The sequence below is a fragment of the Centrocercus urophasianus genome, unplaced genomic scaffold (genome assembly GCF_019232065.1).
Source record: "Centrocercus urophasianus isolate 14NV4802_14NV808 unplaced genomic scaffold, USGS_Curo_1.0 seq_23, whole genome shotgun sequence".
Classification (NCBI taxonomy): Eukaryota; Metazoa; Chordata; class Aves; order Galliformes; family Phasianidae; genus Centrocercus; species Centrocercus urophasianus.
The window spans coordinates 7,574,652-7,596,634 of NW_024884789.1; the positions used below are offsets into that span (position 1 = coordinate 7,574,652).

Here is a 21,983-nt window from a genome sequence, read left to right on the forward strand (position 1 = left end):
TGGAAGGAGGTTGTGGTGAGGCAGAGGTCAGCCTCTGCTCCCAGTAACAGCGATAGGATGAGAGGGAGTGGCCTCGTGTTGGATCAGGGGAGGTTCAGGTTGGATATTAGGAAAAATCTCGTCTCCAAAAGAGGGGTGATGCACAGATGCACGGGGGGTGGTGGGGTCACCATCCCTGGAGGTGCTCGAGAACAGTGGGGATGTGGCACTGAGGATGTGGTCAGTGGGCACGGTGGGCTGGGGTGGGGTTGGAACTTAAGCTCTTTTTCAGCCTTAATGATTCTCTGAAGTGCCCTGATGGGTACCGGGGGCTGTCTGTGGAAATGCGTTTGGAAAATACAGAACTAAGGCAGAAAAAAAAAAAACAAAAAACAAAACACAAACAAAAAAAAAACCACAGAGGATGGCAGATGTGCAACGAAGAAGAGGCGCAGGGAAAAACAAATTGAAGAAACGTTGCTAATGTAATGAGGGGGACTGCAGGAGCTGCCTGAGTCACGGGGCCGCGGGGCCGAGCGGCGCCGCGGGGCCGGAGGACGGCGCTGCAGTGAGGGCTGTGCAATGGCGCCCCCTACCGGCCGGCGGTGGAGCAGCGCGGGGCCGGCAGCGCTCGGGCGGCTGAGGGGGGAACGTGGGAGCGGGCGTTGCCGAGGGGACGCTGACTCCGCTTCTCCTTCCTTTCCCCGGGTGGCAATAAGGAAACAGGATAGCGGTCAGCCAGGGAGTGTGCCCGGGAAACACACTTTTGGGAGCCACCCTGTGAGATCGGATTGATTTTTCTGTTTTCAGGGAAGAAGTACAGTAGGCGGTAGGCTGTCTTGGTTTCCCATTGCAGGAAAAAGGAAAGGGCTTTAGCTCACAGGCACCAATATGCAGAATGTGTGTGCTTTCCTGGAAGTGAGGTGGCACTCTTCAAAGAAATGAGATGATCTGCCCATGATCTGCTCTGTAATCTCCCTCCTCAGCCGGTGAAAGCTTAATACAGCAGAAAACAGATAGTTCACCTCCAAGGAGGATTCTTTCTCTTGGAAAGGGCTCTCAGCAGTGCATTTATGTGGGTTTTGAGGCCACAGGGGAAATGGCTGTGAAGGATTTGAACCCTGTCCATATCTGGGGTTCTTTTTCCAAAAAAGACCCATAGGAACCAGAGTCACCTTTGGCTGTGCTAACAGCTTCATAGGACCTGCATGGAGCTGAGTGCCGACCAAAGTCTGCATGACATTTATTTCTGCTATCACTGGGTTGGTTGGGTTAATCATTGCCATCTCTTATTTAGGTCGCAAGTAAGTCCATGGAATCTTAGAGTAAATATTTTAAATACAAATCGATGAGGCTTCAAGGGACCCGAGAAATGTAAAATGAAGGCTTGGGTTCCTTTCCACCTCCACTCCTAGAACCATAGGGTTCAGGGTAATTGGAGACGACACACTCCTGTTTGTCTCGTCCCGCCTGCAGCTCCCACCAGCAGATGCACCTATCTGCCAAAACCACAAACCCAGGCTGCTGTACCTCTTGTCCATACATGTAGCATTCAGATAAGAATGAGGCACAACACTGACTAATGCTGCTCCCTTTTTGGAAGGAAAATGCCAAAAGCTGTTTGAGACAGAATAGAAGTGCCAGCATTGCGTGATCAGTGAACAGCCAGCAGCAAAAGTGGCAGCTCAAGCCTCTCCCAGTGTGTTCCTCCAGGATGGGAGCTGTGTTCACACCCACCAGCATCCGGCATACAGAGCAGGGTGTAGGGAAGCAGTTGTGTCTTCTATTGTGCCCGCTGTTCCTAACGTACCTATGGCCTCTTTGTGCCCTCTGTCAGAAGAAATCCTCAGCTGGAGTAGATTTCAGTGGTGACAGATTGAAGCTGTTTGACCAGATGATGGCACACAACTGTCACTGAGACGCGGCACCTGTGGCTTCGCAGCGCTTTGGTTTTGGCCATATGTGGGAGCACTGCTGCCTTCTGGCTTGGCCTTGTTGCTGGGTGTTGGGATGCAGAGCAGGGATGAGGGATGGGAAGGAGTGACTGAAGTAAGTGGTGTCCCCAGGAAGTTCTATTCTGCAGTGTTTTACAGCCTAGGGAGAAGGTGATCGGGGAAAAGGTGATATTCTGGTTTATGGAAAATAAACGTGGTGGTAGCACTGCCGTGTGCACCGAGGAGGAGGAGGTTGGGCAGGTGTCTGCAAGAGTGAGGAGCGTGGGCCATGCCAGAGGGGTAAATGCGTGTGGATTTCTTTGAGGTACTTTCTGAAGGGAATTCTCTGGCTCTGCGTTCAGGTTAGCCTGGTGACATGAGGCGACAGACACTTCTCTGTTCATCCACTGTCATGGGGGATGTTTGGGTTCTGATGTTCCCCATAGAAAGCTGTAGGACAGGGCACCCCATGGGAGCACACACTGTGCCTGGGGACCCAAAACGAGCCCTGAACTCCACAGTGTAGCCGGGTCTTCTGAGTCCCCAGGGTACCCCCCCGGGATGCTGGGCCAGCCCCAGCGGCTCGGAGCCTGGCAGGGGGGCTCTCCCCAGCCCCAGCATCTGGACGCCGGCCGCGGATGTCAGTCCGGGCTGGAGGGATCGTTCCCGGCTGGGAGGAGCCAGCAGCAGCCGGAGCTGCTGTAAACAGTGCGGGCACCGCCGGCGGCTGGAAGATGGATATAAATAGGGAGGCAGAGGGGAGGCAGCCGGAGTGGAGGAGCGGGAGCTGCCTGCGCCTGCCTGCCCCTACCTCTGCCTCTGTCCTTGCCCAGCAGCCGTGTCGGGAGCTCCCGGGAGACGGCCGCCAAAGTTTGCGGCCCCGCGCTGCCGGCATTGGGTAAGCGCTCTTTGCAGCCGGAGTTTGGGACCCGCCGGAGCTTCCAGTCGTTCTGCCTCTGGGGTGGTGGTGCGGTATTTTTTTTTTTTCCTTCTCGTCGGCTCTCTCTGTTCGCCCCGTTGTTGTGGTCGCCGCTCTGTGCTTGGGGTTGTACGGAGCGGGGAGAGGGAGGGGTTTCCATGTGTGCGGTTAGGTGGAGGAAAAAAAAGAAAGGAAAAAAAAAAAAAAAGAAGAAGAAGAAGAAAAAAGAAACAATCCAAAGCCAAATGCGTCTTTGCGCCGGCTCTGTGCAAAGCCGCGGAGAAGCGGCGGGCGCGGCTCCGCACGTGTTGGGGCAGCAGGTAGCGGGGCTGCGCTCCTTCTGCCCCTCGCACCGATGCCGGTGCCGCCGCGGGACGCGCCGGGAGCAGCGAACGGCAGCAGTGCGCAGGTCGGTACCGCGACCCCCGCTCCCCCCACCGCCGCGCATCGCCGCGCTGCCGCTGCCCCAACTCTCTTGCAGGGCCGTGCCCGCAGCCTGTCTCGCACCTCGCCCCGTGGCATCCCGGCTCCGACACCCGCCGCCACGCCGTGGTGGGTCGGGGGGTGGCCCTGCGTCTCGAGAGCTCCGCTGCTTTCCACTCTCTCGTCATTCGCGACGGAGGTAAGCGGCCCGGGGGACCGAGAGGGGGATGGATGCGGGTGGTATCCCACGTTTCCAGCTTCTGACCCCGCTACTCTCCCCGCTTCCCTCAGGGAAGGTGGTATTCGCCGACCGCCCCCACGGGCCGCCCATCACGCTGCGGGCCCGCTACATCCTCATCCGGGACGGCGGGGAGCTGCACGTCGGCTCGGAGCGCTGCCCCTATGCCTCGCGGGCCACCATCTCCCTGTACGGGAGAGCAGCCGACGGGGCGGCCGTGGACGGCTTCGGGCAGAAATTCCTGGGCGTGGGGCGCGGCGGGGTGCTGGAGCTGCACGGGCGGCGGCCCCGCTCCTGGAGCCTCCTGGATAAAACCCTGCACCCCGGAGGGCTCCGCCACGGCCCCTATTACTCGGAGAGGCAGTGGGGCAGCCGCGGGCTCAACCTGCGAGTCCTGGACGCCGGCACGGGGCGGGTAGCAGCAGCCGGGCGCTTCGACACCCACCTGCGGGCCGCGGAGTGCCATCGGCTGCGCGACTTCCTGGCACTGCAGCCCGAAGGCAGCGTGGTGGCGGCCGCCGTGGGGGACTCGGCCGCCCGCAGCCTCACGGTGGAGACGCGGCTGCTGCTGCGGGATCGCTTGCGCAGCCAACACATCTCCCGGCTGGGCTACAGGTGAGTGCGCGGGCGAGCGGCGGGAGCGGGGCTCGAACTTGCGGCACTGGGGGTCTGGGAACCATGGACAGCTCCGCGGCCGCCGCGCTGCCCGGCGGAGGGGCCCAGAGGGAGAGAGGGAGGGATGGAGGCCGCGCCGCGCTGCCTTCTCCTGAGTCCCTCCCTGGGGTCGCGGGGTGCAGCTCGAAACTCTCCTTCCTCATCTCGTACAGGCAGCCCTGGGCGCTGGTGGGGATCCTCGGAGGGGATCCGCTTTCGACGGTGGAAGAGAAGAGAGAGTATCATGGGAATGGGACAACAGGGTTAGCCGTAGCCCAAAGAGAATTCCTCACCTACGATGGCACCCGTTTCACTGTTACTGCTTTCAGTGGATGGATAAAAGGTTTTGTGTTTGCTGATAACAATTTGTCTTCTGTTGCTTTGCTCAGTCTTTTATCTCTGCTATGAATCTGAACTGCGCAATTTGTACCATTGGATTTTGCTTATATGCACGGTGGCCACACTAACAGCAACACTCTTATAAAGTACCCCTTTTGCCACCTGCAAGGAAATGACACTGACACACTGATGGCAAAAGCACTTCTGCGCATGATGTTATCTAGATAAAAACGACATTGGTAGCTCTTCAGTTAATTGTATTATTCTGGCATGTGTAACTGTAAAAAAATAAATAAATAATGGAGTGTTTCATTTTTCAGGAGTGCCTCATAATGGGTTTAAAGTGGAGGTGTCCAAAGGAATAATTCTCCATTTAGTGGATGATGTTAGGAGCTGGTTACCTGGTGACAGGATCGTCATTGCCAGTACGGATTATTCCATGCATCAGGCTGAGGAGTTCAATCTCCTTCCTTGCCCTGAATGTAAAAGCAATCAAGTGAAAATTGATGGTATGAGATTTTTTTTTTATTGAGCTTTTCATTTGAGGTAAATCTTTACATTGTCAAGTCTTTTACATTCTACATTTACATTAATTAGTCTTCTTAGCTAAATCATAGAATCTGTAAGGTTGGAAAAGACCACTAAGATCATCTAGTCCTGTCAGCCCATCACCACCATGGCCCCTTAAGCCATACTGTCCCATAAGCACGTGTCCCTGTCACAGGAGACCTGAAAGGCCCCAGTGTTGTACTGGGGCTTAAAATCTGACCTGAGGAAGCTGCCTCTTGTAAAACTCAAGGGAAGTGCTGATCTCCTGTGGATCAGTTATTAATTGCTGCGCATGTCCCAAACTCAGTGATTGCTTGAAGGAAAGGCGTGCACTTGCTTAGAGCAATGCAATAATGAACATGTGCTCACTTGAACAAAAAGGTTTCCGATTTCCACAGGCAGCCCACTTTATCTTCATATTGGCGAAGTCATAGACGGCATCGATATGAGGGCAGAGGTCGGTCTTCTGACTAGAAATATACTTATCCAAGGAGAAATGGAAGACTCCTGTTATGGAGAAAATCAATGTCAGTTTTTCTCCTTTGACACGTTTGGAGGACATATTAAAGTAAGTGATTTTTAAAGCATATTCCTATAGGTGGGTTCATTTAGTTCCTCTCTTGGCTTGTAGATGAGCAGTATAATGCATGAATCTGCCATTTATGTCTGGGGGAAAAAGGATATTTGTGGGGAAGGTTTGCAGGCCTGCTTTGCCAGCAATGAGACTTGCAATGGCGCTGTGCCATTTGTTCACCACGTACACAAAAACGTGCTCTCCTCCATGCCAGAGGAGATTCATCAGCTCCATCGCAGTTGGGTCAATGTGAAGTTGCACATGTTGCATGATATTGCTAAAAGAATTGTACTACCTACTGAGCAACCTGCTCCATTCAGTGCTCAGCTGAGTGCTGGGTCCTCCTGTTGTGCTTTGGTTTCTCTGGGTTGCCCCAAGGGTTCTCGGTCAATGTTCAAAGTTCTGCTGTTCCAGAAGCTTTGTGTAAAATAAATCCATTACCAGTTGGTGGAAATCTGTGCAGGTCTGGCTTAAGATCACTTGACAGAGATTAAATTGTCATGAAATAGAGCCTGTTGGTAAACATTATCTCTTTCTGTAGCTGGTAGGGGTGTTTTGTCTGTGAAGATGTTAATGTATTGACACACAGCTGTTGCTGAACGCTTGCATGCTGGTTGGCAGCTTCTCTTTGGAGCTCCTCTGCAGGTGCTGCTGTGAGTCACCATGGGGAGCTGGCACCCCGTGGGATCAGGCCTTGCCTTGTGTTGCAAACATATTGCTTAATAGGAAAAAAAAAAAAGCTTTTCTTTTTCTGTTGCAACAACTTACTTGGATCTACATTTCTCTCAACAGATCCTAGCGAATTTTAGCTCTGTGCACATGTCAGGTGTGGAGTTAAAAAACATGGGGCAGCAAATCCTGGGCAGTTACCCTGTGCACTTTCACATGGCTGCAGATGTCGATGAGAGAGGAGGGTATCAACGCCCAACGTACCTTGATAATCTGGCTATCCACCACTGCTTCTCTAGGTGTGTTGCCATACATGGGACTCATGGCCTGCTGGTAGGAAACCTATTTTATTAGTACCAAGTTAATTTCTTTGCTTAAGAGCCTTTTGAGATGCAAGGAGAAATCAGAATGCTGAAAAAAGTCTCCCCAGGGGATGTCTTGACTTCATTTGACAGATGAGGACTTCTGCTCCGGCAGTTCAGCTCTTACAGTTGAATTTCAGGTTTTTTGTATTGTCTTGATAATTAGTGTTATTAATGATGTGGTTAGATAGTGAATTCTTTGCCATGGTTACTCGGGGTAGTTTGTGATCCTATGAACTTTCATTTAAAGCAAAAGCAATGCTCTTTTAATGCACCTGACTGAAGCAACGGACCTTTAATTTGCAACAGAAATAAGAAAAGATGAGAGTTGTTCAAGTCGGGGTAACATGAAACAAATCCAAAAGTTTTCACAATACAATAGGAATGCAACAGGACCCAGAAATGCCTTCACGAACTTGGAACTTGGTTTTGACCCAGATATTCACAAGGGTACTGGGGAGAGGAACTTAACAAAAAGAAAAAAAAACACACATGCCCCAGCAGGAAATGCAGATTCCCACTCCAGTCCCAAAGTGTCCAATTGTTCTGTCAGACCCTGAATGGCATTTTGGTGTTCGTGGGCATTTCCTCATTCACTTGATGTGTGTGTAGGCAGAGACACTCCTAGAACTATCTGTGAACTCTGAAGTTTTCCTGGAAAGTTTTTCTCAGCTCTGGACATAAAGCTCTGTGAGATGTGACATAGACACAGGCTGGTGGGACCCTAGTGCGAAGGGTTGTATTCCTTAAGATTCAACACTGGACTTACATGTCTGAGAGCACTTTTCATGTATCCTGGGTGGGTGCCCTGTCCCTGCAGACACTCCAGATCAGGCTGGATGGGGCTCTGATCAGATGTAGGTGTCCCTGTTCAGTGCAGGGCAGTTGGACCAGATGGCCTTTAAGACCATTCTATGATTCTAAACAGTATTTATAACGTCCAGATCACTCAAAATTGTTGATTACTTTGTCTTACATGTGATTCACTCTGGCTATTTGTAGATGGAGCCCTTGCATGGCAGGAGTCTTGTATAGTGTGTGTAGATACAGCTCTACTCCCTTTCTCTTCCCATTGTATTACACCCTGTGAATATCAGGAACCTGGCGGGCATGAAAAATTAAGCCTTTCATTAATGTTATTTCCAAGAATAATGGTGCATACTCTGGGCCTTTATCAGAAGGGAGGATGTCAATGGGTTATCCAGGTGTGTGAGATTAAGTGGGCACAAAATTAGGAATCAAAGAATAGATTCAGGCCGCCAGCAGGTGATACCTCCTGGGGACTTTGAGTCCATCAATCAGTCAGTAGGTTTTATAGCAAAGGTTAAATATCTGATTCTGTGGAAGAATCACATGGTTTCAGTGATGCCATTAAGAGTAATTAAAATGTATTGAAAATCCTTTCTTTAAGATAAAACAATCCATAGTTCCAGAGCATTGTATGTGTATCAATGCAAGGCAGTTAGATAACATAGGTGGGAGCTGTGTGCCCTTCTCCCACCTGCTCCTCCTGCCTGCCAGCCTCGTGCCCCTTTGCAGCCATTTTTCAGCTTGGGTTACTCACTGCGGCTGGGCAGCAGGCTGTGACACGCTGCTCACTGCCCTGACACACGTCAAGCATACCGCAGAATATTGCAGTCTTTCATGTATAAAGTTGCAGTGCCTCAAGGTCACTTATATTGTGTTGCTGAACTATATATAATTCAGTGTTTAGAGGCATGTTAATCATCTGGCCTTGGGCTGTGGGCTGAGCGGGGACGACGCTGTGTGCTGTTGTATTGTAATGTACTGATGTCACAGTGCTTGCAGGGTGGCTCTTCATTTCAAGCCTTCAGTTCTGTCTGTGATATGCTGAGATATACTGTAATAATGATTACTGATGTTTTGATCTAATAGCATGGAGAGGCACAGCTGCCCAGAGAGCTGCAGGTGCCCCCATCCCTGGAGGTGCTCAAGGCCAGGTTGGACAGGGCCCTAGGCAGCCTGAGCTGGGGAGGCACCCAGCCCATAATGTTGGGTTGGAGCTTGATGATATTTAAAGTCTCTTCCATTCCAACCCAAGCCATTCTATATGATCCTGTGACCCTTCTCATTCAGTGCAAATGTAAACAATCTTTAAATCTCCTTTTTTTTTTTTTTTTTTTTTTTTTTTTTTTTTTTTTTTTTTTTATGGACAGGAGAGTGAATAATATGGTTCCATTTGTGTAAGCTTTCAGGGCTTCCATGAGTTTCTGAAGCTACCACAAATCATATTCATTAAAGCTAAAATCTATTTTTGGTGACAAGACTGATTTTTAATGCACTTCTCTGAAGCACAGATTATCTGAAGTTAGCTAAATTCCCAAGAATGAAACTCACTAATTGAAATGCTCTTTGCTTTATGGCTGCAGGCAGCTTGCTTTATATCTTTTCTCCAAAAATAGTCTTCAGTGCAACTCCAAACTATCATCTGGGAGGATATAAGCAGCTAGACTTACTGTTCATAGCAGGTAGGCAGGGGCACTTGCATTTTTATCTAAATCCATTTCATATCCACGTTTCCAAGACTCAGCTGATGGACACACTTTCTCTCCATGTCACTGTGTCTGAGTTCTTGGTCATCTGCCTCGTAGCTCACTCTGTATTATCTCACTTACATGCAGAGTCTCAGCGGACTTCCAAAAATGTATTGGTTGGGAGTTGGGTACCTGCCTGTGTGATGCCTTATTTTTAACCTGAACGCTTCACTGAGCAGCAGGTGACAAAGGAGGGACCGCCAGGAATGGAATGAAATCCAGTAGAAATAGACATAGAAATAGAAATGTGACTCCAGATGTTATGTATGGCTGTGGCCCATTAAGGTGTGATCACAGGATATGAACTGAAATGGGTTTAGTTCAAGTTTCCCTCTGTGTACAGGAACCGAGCAGGTTAATATTAATCAATCTTGCAGTCTTACATGGACATAACTCTAATTGACGTCAACAGCCATTTTGCATGCCTGAAGAATGAATACACACGCTGGCAGGGATCATGTGAGGTACAAAGTTCGGTTTCAGAGAGATTTAGTAACGAATAGCTGGTACTTTAACTAACCTGATTTAGTATTCGCATTTAAAGGAGGGATTTCTAAATTTGCCTTCATAAGGCAGTACATCAAAGGAGCTTTGTGCTAAGTCCTCTTGGTCAAATTAGGATTTAATGCATGTCAGTTAATCTTAAATAGGCTGAATGTGAAACACCAGCTCTGCCCAAGCTGATCGTTACATTAAGGGGGAGCTCCACCTTCTGAGAGTGGAGAAGAAGAAGAGAAGCTTTGAAAAGAAAAAATTACCTCATATGCTGCATTTTAAAGATTTTTAAAATTTTATTTGGGAAACCTAGTCATGAAAATGTCTGAACTAGCTTTTTGGCGTACCACCTGAGACACACAGATATTTACACAGATATTCACGCTGTGATTCTGAATCAAACCTACTCTCCTAGAGCTGAGGGCAGATTAAAATCCAGTATTTTACAACTTCCCTTTAATTATGCCTATGATCTTCCTCAGAGTAATTTTACTAGCTGCAGTATTGCATAAGATCAGTCCACTCTTACACAAACTGCGTGAGTGTTATCTCTTGGACCAGTGCACATGAAGGCACTGTGCAGAACAATGGCGAAACCTTTCAGTCACTGTTTCAGAATTCATTGCTAAGCAAAGCATGTCATTGCTGCCACCTCTGTTAGTGTCACATTCTATGGCCTGTGTGCTTTTTTCCAGGTAAAAGACACCATTGGCTATGACACCCTGGGGCACTGTTTTTTCCTGGAGGATGGGACGGAGCAGCGCAATACATTCCAGCACAACTTGGGCCTGCTCACCAGGTCGGGAACCATCTTGCCCTCAGATCGCAATGAAGCAATGTGCCTTGCCATCAGGAGCCACGTCTATGGGAATTACATTCCGGTGCCAAGCACTGACTGCATGTAAGTGCTTCATGAAATGGAGTTGCTTTTAACTCCTGTGCTGAGCTTTATAGCTGCGTCTTAAAGAATGTTATGTTGAAACAAATATGATCATAAATATGTAGAGTACTTGGCTTGTTTCTGATCATCTTTCAGTTATTTTGAACAAGAATCATAGTCATACAACCATAGAATGGCTTGAGTTGGAAGGGACCTTAAAGGTCACCTCCCTGCCGTGGGCTGGTTGTCCCCCACCAGCTCAGGCTCCCAGGACTCCATCCAACCTGGCCTTTTTAGTTAGTCTGCAAGACAAAGGTACACAAACACCTACAGTATACAAGGAGATTTAATGAGAGTGTAGAGATTAGTATGAAGTGCCATGAGCCTCATTTGTAATACGATAAATGACACACTACTATAGCTTACCAAGTTATCTTCCATTTTGGAGACTGAGGGGCTGTAACATGGGCATTCAGGGGATCTAGGTACTGACCTGCCTAGTATTTGCAAATAAGAATATAATTTAGCCAAGGAAATTTGTATTTTCATGTTCTCTGGAAATGAATCAAGTGGCTAAACTCATTTTATTTATGTAAGTAATCCAATTGAATTAACAACAATTATCGTTGTAGAAATGCTAAGGTTGACTGTACAGATAATACAGGTTTGTTGCACACCTATGTAGTCATTCTACTCATGCAAATGAGTGGGGATTCTTGATTACACAGTAGTTAAAGTAGACAAAAAATTATTGAGATTTCCTGCCTAGAATGATCCAATTAGTTGGTATAGTCATGAGAAAAGGTTTGGAGTGTTTTTACATGTGTTTTTCATTATAGCAAAAGATGTTATCAAATGAAGCAAGACAACAGATGATCACGTTTTCATAGCTATATCTGGCTTCTGTTTGTGTCACTACTTGATCTTCCCTCTGAGGCAAAAATTCTTTATTTGAACAAATGTCAAAATAATATCTCCTTAATCTACTGTTTAACGAGCTATTTGTGGCTTGCAAGGACACTTGTTTGTTTTCCAAGTAGAAGCATCATAAATCCATATCGAATCCCCTACCTCTTGCCATTGTCCCCAGAGATCCAAAAAAAAAACCAACCCAGAAGTTCATTTTTCAGGCATTTTCCAAAGCTACTTCAATTTTGGGAAAAAAGAAAAGAAATAAAGACATCAGGTTTCCTTAAGGTGCATTTAACAGAACTGGAATTTTGTGTTAATGGTCTCATATAATTTATTTGTTCAGCATGTGGCTTTACAAATGAATGTCTGACATCACTAGATGCTTTCTTTCCCTTCAAGAGTGTCATTAAAAGGTTGTGTGGCGTTTTAAAGTCGATGGGAGGGTTGTGGCTGAAGTCCAGCACAGTGCTATGAAAACGTATCCCTTCCTGTTTGGTAACTGTTCAGGATCATTTTGATTTTGATTTTTCAGGGCTGTCAGCACTTTCTGGATTGCAAATCCAAACAACAACTTAATAGAGAATGCAGCTGCCGGTGCTCAGGTAAAACCACTTAACAGCAAGAGCTGTACTTTGCCTCCAGGTCTCATATATTCTACTCTTTTTGATGTTACCAGTGTGAGGGCAATGAATTTTTAGTAAGTCATCACAAAATCTGGATATATATTTCTGCAGTCTTTCACTCTGTGAAGGATTTGCCCACGTTTGTCTCACAGTTGTTTCTGAGACCAATTTCTGTCACAGCTGTGGCTGGAAATGATGTGTGGTGTCTCTGAGAAAACATTGATTCTTATTTGTAGTTAATAGTTTAATGCCCAATAAAGTTTTACATTTATTTATATAAATACATACTCTCTGTGTTATTATCTCTAGCGTTTAACCAAATCCTGTTTGTGTGTAACGTGGCTATGCAGATGAGGCTATGTTTTCTAATAAGCCACCTGAACTTCATCTACAACACATGGATTTTTAAAACCTCCACGTGTGCCCAAGGGGCCTACAGTGCATGCCAAAGGGAAAGTCAAGATGTGTATGAGTATGGGCTGGTGTGTGTCCCTTGGGACTTGCATGAGTTTTGCAAGCTCAGCTGAAAAATCTGGCCAGCATACTGGGAAGCACCAAGTCACCAGGATAATCTCCATCACTAATTGCCATGTCCCATTCTTTGGACCTCCCTTTGTTTTTTAGGATGTCGGGATCTGGTACATCTTCCATAGGGTTCCAACTGGACAGTCTGAAGGGCAATATCCAGAAGGACAAGCTGAACATACCCCCTTGGGAGTGTTTTACAACAACAGAGTCCACTCCAATTTCAAGGCATGTGGATGAGTTTTGTGTGTTACCACCAACATAGTGCTGTGGTGCAGGGCTGACTATGTGCATTGTTAATGATATATGGCTGTCTTACATTTTGATAATGGTCTTCTAGCATATATCAAGAAACACTCAATGTTCAGTTGTACCACTCCTTCTACAATAAAGAGAGAGCTGAGCAGAACGTGAGTGCCAGTTCAGGGGTCTCTGTTAGAGGGGTTGTGCCCAGACTGGACATGCACCTACTGCTGAGGTTTAAGGAACGATGAGCAGGATGACACTGAATGCTGCTTTGGCCACAGTGATGTAAGGATGTAGAGGGATGAGCAGAAGTACCTTGTTCCAGGGTTTGCTCATCACCTTTGAAAAATGAGACCAAATATTTAAGGGTAATTCCAAGACAAACACATTTCCTCTAATATTCTGTTGACATGAAAACATAACCTGTGAGCTATAAAAAGTGTTTTCAACTTATTTCTAAGGATTCTAGACTGAAATCAGTACTATTTTCTGGTTCTTGTAAACATTACATCTTGGTCTATGACAGCTGTTGCTCTATCTCAGTCTTTAGCTTGGTTGCAGCAGCTCATGTTCTCTTTTGACAGTTGGGTGGCTCGACTCTTTTTATTTAAAGCTGCACTTCTTAACAACAGCCTTTTTCCAAAAAGTTATCAAGAGCTTGGCAGAGTCCTTTATTGCTTTCAGCAAGAGAGAAAGAGAGTGGGAGTTCAGTGCCTTGCACTGGGTCAGAAGACAGCTCAAGATGTTGATGCGTGACATATGGCAGAGCAGGCTCTGTCCTGACTTCAGCATACTACATCCTGTGCTAATGTCACCCTGAGCAGTGCCAAGTGACATTGAGAGGGGAGAGAGAGCCCAGGCTGCAGGCTGTTGCTCTGTATGCACACGCAGGCTGCCCATGTTCATTGATAAAATCTGTGATCTCTGGCCTCTTGTATACAGTCTGGTAAAGTAATTGGAGTTGTCTGCTTTTTCAGGCTGGTTTGTTTATTGGAAAAGGAGTAAAGACAACAAGAGCCAGCGCTGAAGATCCCAGAGAGTATCTCACTGTCGATAATGCCAGGTAAGCACATGCTGTACGGCAAAGTACTTTGGATACTTCTGTTGCTTCTTGGCTTCTGCATCACATTTAGCAGGTCATTAGTGCCTCATCATGGCTGGAGAATCTGAAAATACTCACAAGGTCTCTCTGATGTGCAGAGGCAAGTATTTCATAGCTATGCACTGAATTGTTTGTGTTTTTGCTGATCAGAAATGATATGCGTGCATTTGGGATTGTAAGGACTAAGCCAGGAAAGGCTTGAAAAGTCTAGATTTCATTATTCATTAGTCGGTTTGTAAACTGCAACATTACTTATTAATTACTTAGAAAAACTTGCATCTGAAATATGACATAAGAGATCCTAAGAGGACTGCATTAACCAAGCTTCTTGCTTCAGGTTTCGCCCACATCAAGATGCTGATCCTGAAAAGCCACGAGTTCCTGCCGTAATTGATGGTCTCATTGCTTTTAAAAATAATGACCATGGGGCCTGGGCCAGGGGCGGCGACATTATTTTCCACAACTCTGGGTAGGTTCCTGTAAATTCATGCTGCACCTTTCCCCCGCCTGTAGGCCAAATTCCCCTTTGACATCTGTTGTAATTTGCACCTCTGTGCTTCTCCCATCCTAGGTTTTCAGACAATGGAATTGGGCTCACACTGGCAAGGTAATTTCTTAAAATGTACCTTCTTCTTGTTTTTCCTCACAAGGTATCAGGCCAAAGAATAGAAGCTGAGACCCTTCCCTGGGTCTACTACTTCCCATCTACTATTTACTGTAAGAAACATTTCCCTCCCAGAGCACATATAGCCATTGGCTTAATAAATTGGGTAGAAATACTGTATCTTTTGTGTAATTAACAGTGTGAGTTGATTGGTCACATAGTTACCTGTGTTTCTTTGTCTGCTTGTAGTGATGGGACATTCCCAACTGACGATGGCTCTAGCCTGGAGGTGTCACGCTCCATTTTTGTTGGAGAAAGCAGCAATCTGGGCTCCCAAGGAGGCCAGAACAGCTACTGGGGAAAAGGGGCAAACGGAGAATACAGGACACTGCCCAGAAACAAGTGAGTTGTTCCTCTGCCATTTCTTCCTGTTAGAGCAGCGTGAAGAAAAGCCTCAGGAATGAATGTGGCTACCAACGAGTAATTTGTATTGGGTGTTTAAATTATTGTAGAGGCCAGAAATAATAAGCATCCAAATAAACTCCTCTTCAGGACAACAATTTGAGAGCACTCTCAACCAAATGTTTGATTTTAATTTTCTGCTTGATTTATTAGTCACTGGTGAGTGGATTAGAGAATCTGAAAAATACCAAATTGCTTTTGTGCAGTGCTTCATTCATACAGCATTGACCTGACAGTGCAACTCCCTTACACCATGCCTCCCTCGTACTCTCCTGCTGGCATATCTGCGTGGGCAAGAGCAATGTGTCAAAGGGGAAAGGCATCTTCATTACTACATCTTATTTCTCTTTCAACAGCTGAATGTTATTTGCTATTTCGATGGCAGCACAACCTCTCTCCAGCAAAAGCATCACCAGAGCAAGCTGTGTTTCCCCAAGTCTAAATTCTTCCCTAATGTATGTGTTAGCTGATGCTCATCCATCCTTAAGCCCTCTGTAGGGAATAATATCACCTGGTTCCCAGTGTCCTTCAGGCTGTGTGCCCATTTGCTGTCTGCTGTGTGGCTTGTATGTCTGAACAAATCGACAATATTTCTGGATGTGGTAGGCAGCGACCTACTCTGCCATGCTGCTACTGGCCAGCTCTCATTTCCATCTGTGAAGCTGAAGCAGGCCACCCTTTAACCAAACATTGCCAGAGCCAAGCAAAACTTGGAGCCTTCTCAAGACAAGCCATGGGAAGGGCAGGTCCTCTCCAGCGGTGTTTCCTTCAACACTGACAACTTGACAACATGTCCATGGGCTGGTACTGTAGGAATCAGCTTTCTATATGAAGTGCTGTGGGCTAAGTTCTGGGGATCGTGTTTGAAGTGGCCTGGGGGGAAAGCAGAAACTGTGCTGCACCACTCTGTAATTTCTTCTATGAAGACACTATTCTTCATAGACTGTGACTGATGCCATTTTTTCAATCACATTAAGGTTTTCCAAAGAAATCTCTCTGTCCTGGAATAGGGAACTGCATAGCAAAGCTGCCACACAGCCCTCTGGGGCTTCCTCATGCCAATTCATCCCTGAGTGGCAAGGGACAAGAGCTCTGAACTGTATTACCTTTACTTACGCAACCAGTGTGGGTTATTGTTCCTTGAGCCCTGTCCTCTAGAGATAAGCAGAAATTCAAGTTCCATCAGCTGTGTGCTTAGCATTCAGATCCCTCTTTTGGGAAAAGAAAGGTCTACTAGCTGCTTGTTGACAGCTTTCTGTGCTTTCAGGAGAGAACATGCACTTTGTCCAAGCTTTTAGCACAGGATTGTGTTTGTTTTTAAATCTCACAGGACATTCCCTATTCGTGGATTCCAGATTTATGATGGGCCTGTCAGGATGGCAAAATGCACTTTCAAGAAGTTTACCCCAACTGCTGACCGATACTCAAGTGCCATCGGCTTCTTCATGAAAAACTCCTGGCAGATAAGCCCCCAGAATAATGTGTCACAAATCCTGATGGAGAAGAGCGTAAGTAAAACAGGAATGCATGCTGCTAGATGAGGAGTTTTTCAAAGTATTTAGAAGTGGTGAGAGATTTATCCAAGAGTAGGAATTTCCAGGCTGTGGTGCATGTTACATTAGAGAATACCATCACTTCATTTTACATGAAATTTCTTTTGATGATGGTTATTTACAATCCATTAACATTTGAAAAATATCAATATTAATTAAATTAATTAAAAATATATTAATATATATTGATATATAATATCAATATTATACCTGGGCAAATGCACACAGCAAAATCTTTGGTAGACAAGTTTTCACCTTGCAAACAGAGCAGCCGGAACACCATTCTCTGCAGCGTTGCCAGCTAATATGTTGCACGGACCTTGTGAGAACCTGGCCTCAGAGTCTGAGAGGGACGCAGTGAGGTATCAGGAGGCAGCAAGCTGCAGTACAGTTCTTACAATGAAAGAAGCAAATGCAATTAGAAGCAAAACCATGGTCTGTTTCCTGGGGTTAGCAGTGAAATTCCTGTTGAGAACAACAGGGACTTTCCTTGAGCAGCGAGAGCAGAATAGGGCTCTGTATTTGTGTCTTGGCAGCAGCCATAAGATGCTGAGCAATTCCAGTCCTTGTTCTAGATTCCTGCAGGGATCATGGCTCTGAACACTTGGCTTGGGAAATGATAAATTCCACCTGGCTCACTCCCAGGGATCATAACCTCTCCTTACATTCTCTTCAAACAAGATCCATGCTTGTTAGGATGTCCGTGAACTGTAGTAACTTTGGGCTGAGGTTTGGCTTATCTTGAGGAAAATTTCCATTGCTCTGAGATTGACCAATATCACTACTCTGGCAAGCAGCCATTTTGTCTGTCCCCTCTCTGGTACACTTTAGCTTAACAACAAGAGGGTTTTTCATGGAATGGTGATGCTGACTGCAGTCACTTGACTGCTCCTTTAAAGGGCAGATCCTGTATGTTTTTGGTAAAGAGGTCTCAGTAATTTTGGATACTTCAGGGCGATTTGGAGCAGTAAAAAGAGCTAATTTGCTGTACTTCCTTATGTCTTCCATGGGGAAATGGTTATAAGATGATCATGGCAAACATGAATGAGAAAATCGTTCTGGAACAGGGATGAGGAACTTAAAGAAAAAATGTATAATGAAAAAGTTTTTTCAGTGGAAGAAATTGGAACTTTTCCTTCAGTAATGGCTGTAAGACTATCCAGTGGAATGGCATCAGACAGATAATATCTGTGCACATCAGCAGAGGTGATGGTTACTTACTGAATGCCTGAAAATGCAGATCTTTAATACTGTTGTGCCATTTGAGGCCAATGTCCTGGCACTTTTTCTCTAAGGGGTAGCTCAATACTGCTATGCCTTTGAGGTTTTCAAGGTAACAATGACCAGAAGACTTACTAACTACTTCTGTAAAACAAATTAAAATAATACAGTGTCAACCTGTTACCAAAAAAAATGCTAATGACATTATTATGTATGTACATTTCCAAGAAAAGTCCATTTCTCAAGTTGGTATTTGGCCAGTTTCAAAACCATTTATGTTTGTAACCACCTGCCTCCCAATGGTTTTCACTTTGATTCTATTTTATCTGGATTGAACCCAGATGTGCTAAATCTGATTTCAGACTTGAAAGATAGTTTACTGTTTTGTTGTTAATTACTACATGGGGCAATATGTCTTTGACCAGTTGAGATACAACCTGTAAACTGTTTTAATTAATTTTCCATCTCCAGGCTTCATTTTATTGCTTTTTCAAGGGTAGCTAAACACTAATTCCCTAAAGGACAATCATTTTACAGCTGATTTTTAAGAATAAATTAAACATTACTGCAAGTTGTACCATGATGATAAGACTATTAGTCATGCTGAAAGAGTAATTGTCTAATTAATCAGACTAATCAGCTGGTTGGTTAGACCACAAAGTAATAAAGCTCGTCAGGTCTTGTTTCGTTCCAGCATAAAAATAAACTCTCAGGTAGAACAGAAGACTGAAACATTATGCTCCACATAAATTATTCTACCTGTCATTTTCGTTGGCAAACTCTCATATATAAAGATTTCTGTACTTTTTTAAAATAATGATGGACTGCTGAAAAAAAAAAGGGTGCTTTAAAAAAAGTTATTTCAACGCAGAGGAAGCAGTAATTGGTCTTAACCCAGCTGAGGGCTGGTCTAATGGTTGAAGTCTCCTGAAGGTCTGCTTACTGACAATCAGTGGGAGTTGGTGAGCTCAAGAAGACAGCCCCAGAGCAGAGCCATGCCCAAAGAGGACATTTGTGCAGCATTTCTTAAGAAGACCCAGCACAGAATCATAGCACCGTAGGGATTGGAAGGGGCCTCTGGAGATCATTAAGCCCAAACCTTACTAAAGCAGGATCCCTACAGTTGGTTGCACAGGAAAGTGTCCATGCAGGTTTTGAATATCTCCAGAGAAGGAGACTTCACAGCCTCTCTAAGCAGCCTGATTCACTGTTCTCTTTCTAGTCATAAAACATCTATCCGTTCATGCCTCTGCTGTGTTGCTGCACAGTTGTAGAGTGAGGTAAGAATCGAGAGGTTGTACGCAGCTGTGTTGGTTTTCTGCCTTTGGACAGGGTTAGCTTTACTAAGAAATGATGTACTTTAATAACCATCTGTCGTATAGCTGTCAGGCACCAGGCAGGTAATTCAAGTGGCCCTTGCACCATGTCACTCCTGAGTCGTTCACTTCTAATGAAAATTAGGTGTTTGAATATTAGTGTGGTAGCTAGAAGTGATCTGTTTCTGTGCTCCTGTGTTTCTGTGTCTCATTCCTAGCTCGTGAACATACTTGATAAGCTGAGTCTTCTTTCACATGTGCTCTTTAGCAGTAGCAGCAAACTCAGTGCACCTCCTGTCCCTCATTGTACAAAAGCAAGGTTGTCCTGAGATGCATGAAAGAAGAAAGTGATACTACTCATTAACATTTCCACACCATTTCTGACTTTCAGACTTTTAGAGGAGAATGTTAGAAATGAGATTAATGTCAGGACCAAAACAGACTCCCTCCCGGATGGGAGCAGTGGGGCTGTTAATCAGATGTAAGCCGTACAGGCTGTACCTTAGTTTATTTTGAAGTACAGCTGACTTTGTTCTCTTCCCCAGTGAAGTGCCCATTTTCAAATTCAGCCCCAAGACGTGCACTGTCACAAAGTGTTTATAGCAAAGCTTTGAGCTGCAGCACAGTGTTTGCATTTTGCTTTTTTATGAACTAAAAAGATTAAAAAAAAAAAAAAAAAAGGAAAAAAGGAAAAGCCCACACAAAAAAAACCTCCCCAGAACTTAGGACATCCTTCTTCTTTGCCAAATAGCCCTTTGGGTAAAAACTTCCTGCAGCACAGTAAGAAAAGATTTTAATACACTGAAAAATACACACTGAATTTCTGTGCGTTTGAGCCTTTTTAAAATGAGACTGCTTCAGGTGTCTAAGTATCAGTGTCATAAACAAACAAGGAGGTGACTAAAATATGGATTTAGGGCTTAATTTAGCTTTAATAAAGACTTTCTAGGGCAACGTAAGGCTCTTGTTGCTTCATTCTGCAAGTCGTTCTTGTTACAGCAGTCATTCTTTTTAAGCCAGTGGGACTTTCCGTCTAACTGAGAATCACAACGGCCCTCCAGTTCTCCTAAGATTTTTATTTATTATTGTGAAAATAAAGCCTTTAAACTCCTTGGTGAACTTGCAGCATAATCTTGCTGACCCTAATTCTTACTCTTGTGAACAGTCCAATTAAAATTGAGCAAAACGGAACAAATTATAGTCCTTTGGGCCAGCATGATCAAGTTGCTACTTACGCTATTTCAATATACGTTGCTTCAGGGTTCTTTCTGTGCAAACAACCTGGAATAATTATTGTCTTGATTTCCTCAGAAATTAATCATCACACAGTGCAATAATTTTCTCTGTAGGCATTAAAATATCCCATGCCTTTTTGGTGAACATCTGCAGCTTCCTTATTTTGTTGTGTTTGCATATCGGGACAGATTTTTTTTTTTAATCTACTGAAGAATTCTGTAAATAGAGCTATGCACAGTGATGATAATGCTCTTTCTTGTTATTTTTCTTGCCTAAAAAAATATTCCTCAGAGGATACATTAGGATATACACAAGCACCAATTCTGAGAATTGCTGTCAGTTCTATGCATTCTAAAAGTTTTTTTGGGGAAAAAAATATGAAAAAATACTTGATAGAATAACAGAAACGTTTGAGTTGGAAGGGACCTTTCAAGGCCATCTGTTCAAACTGCCCTGCACTGAACAGGGACAACTACAGCTGATCAGGTGCTCAGAGCCCCATCTATGCCTGACCTGGAGTGTTTGCGGGGACAGGGCACCCACCACCTCTCTGGGCAACGCCGTGTCACAGAATCAGAACAGCCATTGGAAATATGTGAGAAAATTCACCATAGTTTTTGTAGTTTTTGTTTCTTTGATTACAACCCGGGTCAAAGATGCTTACTTCTCTGTAAATTTCATAATCTTCCAGTGCTTCCCTTTCCTTTGAGTCATCCTCTTCTTTTTGACGCAACGCAATTTATTGCTGTGTGATTTCAAGGAATGAATGGTTTTGTGGGTACAATTCAAAGTCTAATTCTTACAAAAATGTTTCCTGCAATTGAAGCGTGAAAACCAATGTCGCCAGAAGTCTAAGTGGAATAGCCAAGCAAAATTCTTGCTCAAATGATAATGCTACCTAGTCTTAGATGTATCACTCTCTTGGCTGTTAAAACACTGCAAGTTCAAGCCCTTACGGTTTGTCTCCTTACTGTCTCCTGCTAGGTTGGACTGAAAGTGTTTTTTGGCAGAGCGGGCCAGTGGTTTGGAAACAATGATAATGACGGTGACAAAATGTCTGTCTTCCATGATCTGGATGGCTCCGTGACAGGATATTCCAACACCTTTGTAGGCAGAGCAGACAACTACCTGCTCCGTCATCCCGGCTGCGTCACCGTCCCCCGCTGGAATGGGGTGATGTGCACTGGTAGATATGCACAGGTAAGGAGGTGCTGCATGCAGTGTCACTGCGTGTGTTGGGTGGGAGTCCCCAAATGCTCTGTTTGAGGTGGTGGAGTGAAACCCATTGAACACTCAAAAAGATAACAGGAGAATAATACCTTGGGTATAGTTTTACTGTTTTGCTTTATCAGGAGTTGCTTTTAAAGTGTCTAGACACTGGATTTGTGTCCTCTGGTTTGCTATTGACTAGGTGGAAACAGGATTGAGCTCCTAAGAGACAGCCCCACTGAAGAAGGGTTTTTGTGCTTGGCACTTGTATTTTCCTCTGTGCCTCTAAGGAAATAATATTCCAGGCTCTGGCAACCTAACAGTTAAACTCAGAATTGTAAACAAGTAGGCATTTATATTTTTATGTCTATTAATACTTTCCCAACTATGGCACTCTACGTGGT

The 21,983-nt window shown here is 45.2% G+C and overlaps 2 protein-coding genes across 7 annotated transcripts in view; both read left to right on the forward strand.

Moving 5' to 3' along the window:
• The window catches only part of LOC122163204 (cell surface hyaluronidase-like), a 48,103-nt gene that overhangs the window by 2,760 nt on the left and 23,360 nt on the right, over positions 1-21,983 (forward strand). For 4 of the 5 annotated variants that reach the window (XR_006169851.1, XM_042824267.1, XM_042824269.1 and 1 more), the window contains exons 3-17: positions 3,314-3,454; positions 3,547-4,108; positions 4,321-4,490; positions 4,807-4,995; positions 5,434-5,603; positions 6,402-6,611; positions 10,386-10,591; positions 12,015-12,084; positions 12,730-12,858; positions 13,854-13,939; positions 14,316-14,447; positions 14,550-14,585; positions 14,832-14,984; positions 16,375-16,552; positions 21,355-21,570. Coding sequence is in view for 4 of the 5 variants with exons in the window: in XM_042824267.1 (XP_042680201.1) it covers positions 3,314-3,454; positions 3,547-4,108; positions 4,321-4,490; positions 4,807-4,995; positions 5,434-5,603; positions 6,402-6,611; positions 10,386-10,591; positions 12,015-12,084; positions 12,730-12,858; positions 13,854-13,939; positions 14,316-14,447; positions 14,550-14,585; positions 14,832-14,984; positions 16,375-16,552; positions 21,355-21,570 (2,648 nt within the window). In the remaining variant the exon portion in view is untranslated. The remainder of the gene's footprint in view (positions 1-3,313; positions 3,455-3,546; positions 4,109-4,320; positions 4,491-4,806; positions 4,996-5,433; positions 5,604-6,401; positions 6,612-10,385; positions 10,592-12,014; positions 12,085-12,729; positions 12,859-13,853; positions 13,940-14,315; positions 14,448-14,549; positions 14,586-14,831; positions 14,985-16,374; positions 16,553-21,354; positions 21,571-21,983) is intronic. The other variant, XM_042824268.1, reaches the window with a different exon arrangement.
• LOC122163203 (cell migration inducing hyaluronidase 1) overlaps positions 639-21,983 on the forward strand; it is a 104,397-nt gene continuing 83,052 nt past the window's right edge. For both annotated transcript variants that reach the window (XM_042824264.1, XM_042824265.1), the window contains exon 1: positions 639-2,811. The gene's annotated coding sequence lies outside the window, so the exon portion shown is untranslated. The remainder of the gene's footprint in view (positions 2,812-21,983) is intronic.